Here is a 4,741-nt window from a genome sequence, read left to right on the forward strand (position 1 = left end):
GGGGGGGGGGGGGGGGGGGGGGGGGGGGGGGGGGCGAAGAAGCAAAGGTAAACTAAATTAAAAAATGTTTAAACACAAGGTTCAAATACAAAATATCAAATACGAATAAATTGTTCAATTACTATGATCTTCAAACCATTTAGAATTAAATCTTCTATTAGCACCCGTAATTACTCTAGTAGGAAATACATGATTTTTTGGTTGACATGGACCCATTTGTTGATATCGTCTCCGCACAATATCTCTATCATTGATATGATATTCATATATATTTTTCCTTTTACCCGGATCAACTTCAAGTTCATCTATATTAAATTCAATACGAGGCCTTGTACTTGACATTTCCTGACTACCTTGACTAGATGAATCCCCAAAAGTTGATTTTCTTTTGAAAATTTTTTCCATAACTGAACCAATAAAACAATATCATATCATAAACTAAACAAATTAACATTCTGAATTCTAATTTCTAACATTCACATAATCACATTCACAGATTCACTGGACACTGATTCACAAAACCACAAATTGGATAAATTAAAAGCTAAATTCACAAAATCACAAGCTAAATGTCTAAAACCAATACCATTTACCAATAACTCTAAGACAATAAGGATAAATTATTTCTGCATTTTTGTCAATCTGCTCACTGCTCACAGGAGTCACAAACTCACATTCATAAATCATAATTCATAAACAAATTCAAGTATTCAACAAAGCACATACAAGAAGATTAAAATAAAATTAGAGAAATTAGAATTTAGGGCAAAAGTTAAAGTAGAGAAATTATGGCAAAATGTGAACCTGAGAAGTGAGAGGAGACAAGAGGCGATGTCGGCCGTCGCGCTGAGCGGTGTTGCCGGTGACCGGTAAGGCGGACGCCGATCTCCGGTAGGCGGTCCGCGGTAGGCAGGGACGAGAGTCGTCAGTCGAGAGAAGCAGTGACGAGTGAGGTCCTGAGGATGCGACGAGTGAGAGAGACAGAGAACTGCGATCTGTAAAATAAGAAAAAAAAAATTATATTTATATGAAGCCCCAAAACGACTTCATTTTGGTGGACAATACCCTCTTTATATGTGCAATTCGCGAGAGTAATTTTAGTCAAAATGAGTTTTTTCTTTTTTTAATATATATACCTTATATAACTATTTTTTAGGTGAGATTTGCAAATTCACAATTTAACGATTATGTTAAAGTAATTCAAAATAATAATAAACAAATAAATGACACAAATCATATAATTTATATTGTATTCTATATATATGTATTTATTTCTGGGTAAAATAGTGTATATCATTTTATTTATATGTGACAAATTTGATAATTTTGTTCAAATTCATTTGTGTTGATCAATTATATACTCCGTATTATAATTAGTAAATATGTAAATGATATTTTACTAAAGTATAGGGATAACGATTAAATAGTTCTGTTTATTTAAAAAAATGCAATTAACACTTCGAACTAGATAAAAATTTCATTTGATTACTTTACTTGTTAAATAAAATGCAAATTTTATTATTTTTTCACATGTTTCCCTTCCAATAGCCAAGTTATTATCTCAATAATAGAGCTTTCTTCAAAAGATAAAAGTAGATTGATCATTAATGAATGTTACAAAGAAGAGTAAATCAACCGTTAACAAAGATTTTTTCAATGAGAAATAAATACATAAATAATAAACAAATCATCCATTAATATAGGCATCTTTGAAGGCTTGAATTGTAACCACTTCATCGGAATACCTTCACTTGTGAATGAATACGGACTAAGAATGTCTTGATGAGGAAAGATTTAGGATACCAGTGGGCGTTGTTGCTTAGATATTATAACTTGGTGAGGGGGAAGAAAAGTGAGGAGAGAGGTCAAATTTTGAGTATTTTTATACATAGTCAAATTTACAGTCAAAACACATGTAACATTGTCATTTTCTCCTAGCATATGCTTCGTAGCATGTAACATTGTCATTTTCTCCTAGCATATGGTTCATATGTGTAAGTATTCATATAATTGTATAACTAATACTAGCCAAACACTCGTAAGCGATGATACCAAATTAATATTTCAAAAATTGTAAGCATCATCAATCTCCAATAGTTTAATTTATTACATTTTACATAAGTAATTAAATTTAAAAAATAAATTTGATTTTGAGATATATTACAAAAAAAGTAATGTTAAGCACCCTCCGGTTCATAGTATTTCTTTAACTGTTGGGTTTAAAAAAAAAAAAAACTTAAAACTATTCTTTTTAAGAGATTCTATGAAGTAAAAAGTGCACTGGTTGGGGCACTATATTTTGGAACTTATTGATATTAGATTACAAATGTAAATAAAATGGAACAATTAAACAAAAATATAAAATTGATTTTTTTTGTCAACAAAAAAATCTTTTTTTTTTCTCAATAAATTCCAAAAGAGAACAAAAAAGGCATCATCATGCACTAGAAAAGAGAGTGACTATTCCAACAAAGATCTGATCCCCCTAAAGAATGTTCGTCCCCCAACACAGCAACGCTCCTTCTTGATCACTTCAACGCCCCTCTCATACCACTTTTGTTGATCGAAACTTCCATTAAAGAAAACTGCTGCCACCAACTGATGGGCTTCTGCATATGTAGTTGTTGTTGGTGTCATTGTTATTGTTGTTGTTATTGTTGTTATTGTCCAGTGTTGGAGGTTGCCCGCAAACGCATTCACACTCGTACCCAAACATGTTTCCAAAACAAGAAAACAACCCGTCGGCGGGGTTCTCGCCGCCGCCGTCGGTCTGCCTCCCCATGTAGCTACCGGACCGGAAGCTGCTGCTGGTGGTGGCGTAGCCTGCTTGGTCGTACATCGCCGGAGCTTCCGCCCGCCACCGCTCCAGCTTTGAGCGCAACCCTTCCACGCTCTCGTCCACGCTCCACCCGTCCATCACCGAGCTCCCCTCTTGCTCCAGCGGGTACCTTTAGAGAAGTAATCTTTATTAATAGTAGGAAACAGACTAATAACACCTATTAAAAAGGAGACAGTAGACAAGAATAGAAAGACCAAAACAACAGAGCTACTACATTGTAACAGAGTCAATAGTATTCAATATGAGACATCTACACTAGTACCTGGCCATCGCCATCGCTACCTCTGACGGGGACGGCCCCACCTCCGAGTCTGACAGGATCGAGTTCGCCCTCCATTTTGGGCCCAGGGAAGTCTTAATGGGGGGCAACGCTGGCCCACCCACCTTCCCACTTTCTTCTCCCTTGATATTCGTTTCCTTGCTAAACACGGAATCGCTCACCACCGAGCTCGCCTTCCCCTTTTGAACCGACCTGTCTCCCCGTAGCTCTGCGCCGTTGATGACCGAGCTAGCCTTTCCTTTCTTGCTGCTCCCCGCGCCCTTGGTCGCTACCGGTGGCGGCGGGGGCGGCACGAAGGAGATGCTAAGGATTGAGCTTTCCTTGTCGTCGAAGGCGAACGCCTTGTTCTTCTTCTTAGGGATTGCGAGTATGGAGCTGTTGTTGACGGAAACGTCGTCGTATGACATGAGAGTGCTGCGCTCGCTATTCATGCGACGTAGAACCGCGTTCGGGTTGGCGTTGTGGAGAAGATTATCTTCCTGCATCAGATCTCTAACCCCCACGGCCGACGAGCTCATTTGCCTGTACAATGGCATGCTCCTCATCGAGCTGTCCAGTAACGCCACCCCAATGTTCAATATACCTTGTGGACGCCCAGATTTTCGACGAACCTAAATTGCAATAAATTAATTAATAAAATCCATTCCATATATATATATATATGAGTGTACGAATCTAAATCCCTGAGACAGATCACTAATGAGTGGATTTTTGATATTATTAATTAAAAATTTGACCTGTATCACAGATTGAGACTCGTGAGACGGTCTCATAAGATATCTGCATAGTGGTAAATGGAATGAAGGAAAATGGGAAGGAACCTGAAGGGCGACGAAACGCATGCCGAAATTTTGGCGTTGGCCACGAGCGGGGGGAGGGAAGAGGTTGCCGACGAGGAAGCGAACGGAGCCGACGAGGGAGTTGCGGAACCATTTGACGGCGTAGATCTGGATTTGGATGGCGGAGGTGTCGCGCTGGAGGAACTCGTTGTCGACGCGGAACACGAATTTATCGTTCCACGTGGGGTTGTTGCGGCCGTCGTAGTCCACGGCGGTGGTGAGCCGGCGGGTCGGGTTGAGGCACACGGTGGCGTACGTCTTCATTTTCTTGGACACGGGTTCCAAGTCCTGGGCGGACATCACGTTTATTTCCAGCAATTGGAAGGGTTTCATGAATCCCGCCATTGTTGGAAGGAGTTCTGATCTCTTAATTTGTTATTCCCCCTTTAATTTCGAATCAGGAGGTTTGTATGGGGCGGGGATGATCAAAACGCCGTCCTCAGCTGGGAGGAAGGGACGACGGGGGAGAGTTGCATCAATTGGGGGGAATTGAAGGAGGAGAGGTGGCTTCTGTCCTCTCTAGAAGATAGGACAGTAAGCCGACGCACAAAATCAAAACTTTTCACCATTGTATTTATACTCAAAACTAGGGGCTTAATTTTAGGCCAGCCTTACAAGTTACAGGTGACAGGTGATCCATAAACTTCTCTTAATACTCGGGAATTTATGTATTTAATTTAATTATATTATGACCATTTCTAAAGGGGTTAAAGTAGTCTATTTGCCATTTTTATAATTGGTACATGTAAAGATAATCACATCATTTTCATTATCATTATAATA

At 39.3% G+C, this 4,741-nt stretch overlaps 2 protein-coding genes across 3 annotated transcripts in view; both read right to left on the reverse strand.

Annotated features, from left to right (window-relative positions):
• Window positions 1-991, reverse strand: part of LOC116003162 — a 6,310-nt gene extending 5,319 nt beyond the window's left edge. For both annotated transcript variants that reach the window (XM_031243328.1, XM_031243329.1), the window contains exon 1: window positions 805-991. The gene's annotated coding sequence lies outside the window, so the exon portion shown is untranslated. The remainder of the gene's footprint in view (window positions 1-804) is intronic.
• Window positions 992-2,340: 1,349 nt separating this feature from the next.
• Window positions 2,341-4,495, reverse strand: LOC116001867. The gene is made up of 3 exons (XM_031241815.1): window positions 3,941-4,495; window positions 3,102-3,730; window positions 2,341-2,948 (listed from the first exon to the last, which is right to left on the reverse strand). The coding sequence occupies exons 1-3, from the start codon at window positions 4,301-4,303 to the stop codon at window positions 2,576-2,578; spliced, it is 1,365 nt and encodes a 454-aa protein (XP_031097675.1). The 5' UTR covers window positions 4,304-4,495; the 3' UTR covers window positions 2,341-2,575.
• Window positions 4,496-4,741: the final 246 nt, after the last annotated feature.

The sequence above is a fragment of the Ipomoea triloba genome, chromosome 13, assembly GCF_003576645.1.
Source record: "Ipomoea triloba cultivar NCNSP0323 chromosome 13, ASM357664v1".
NCBI classification, from domain to species: Eukaryota; Viridiplantae; Streptophyta; class Magnoliopsida; order Solanales; family Convolvulaceae; genus Ipomoea; species Ipomoea triloba.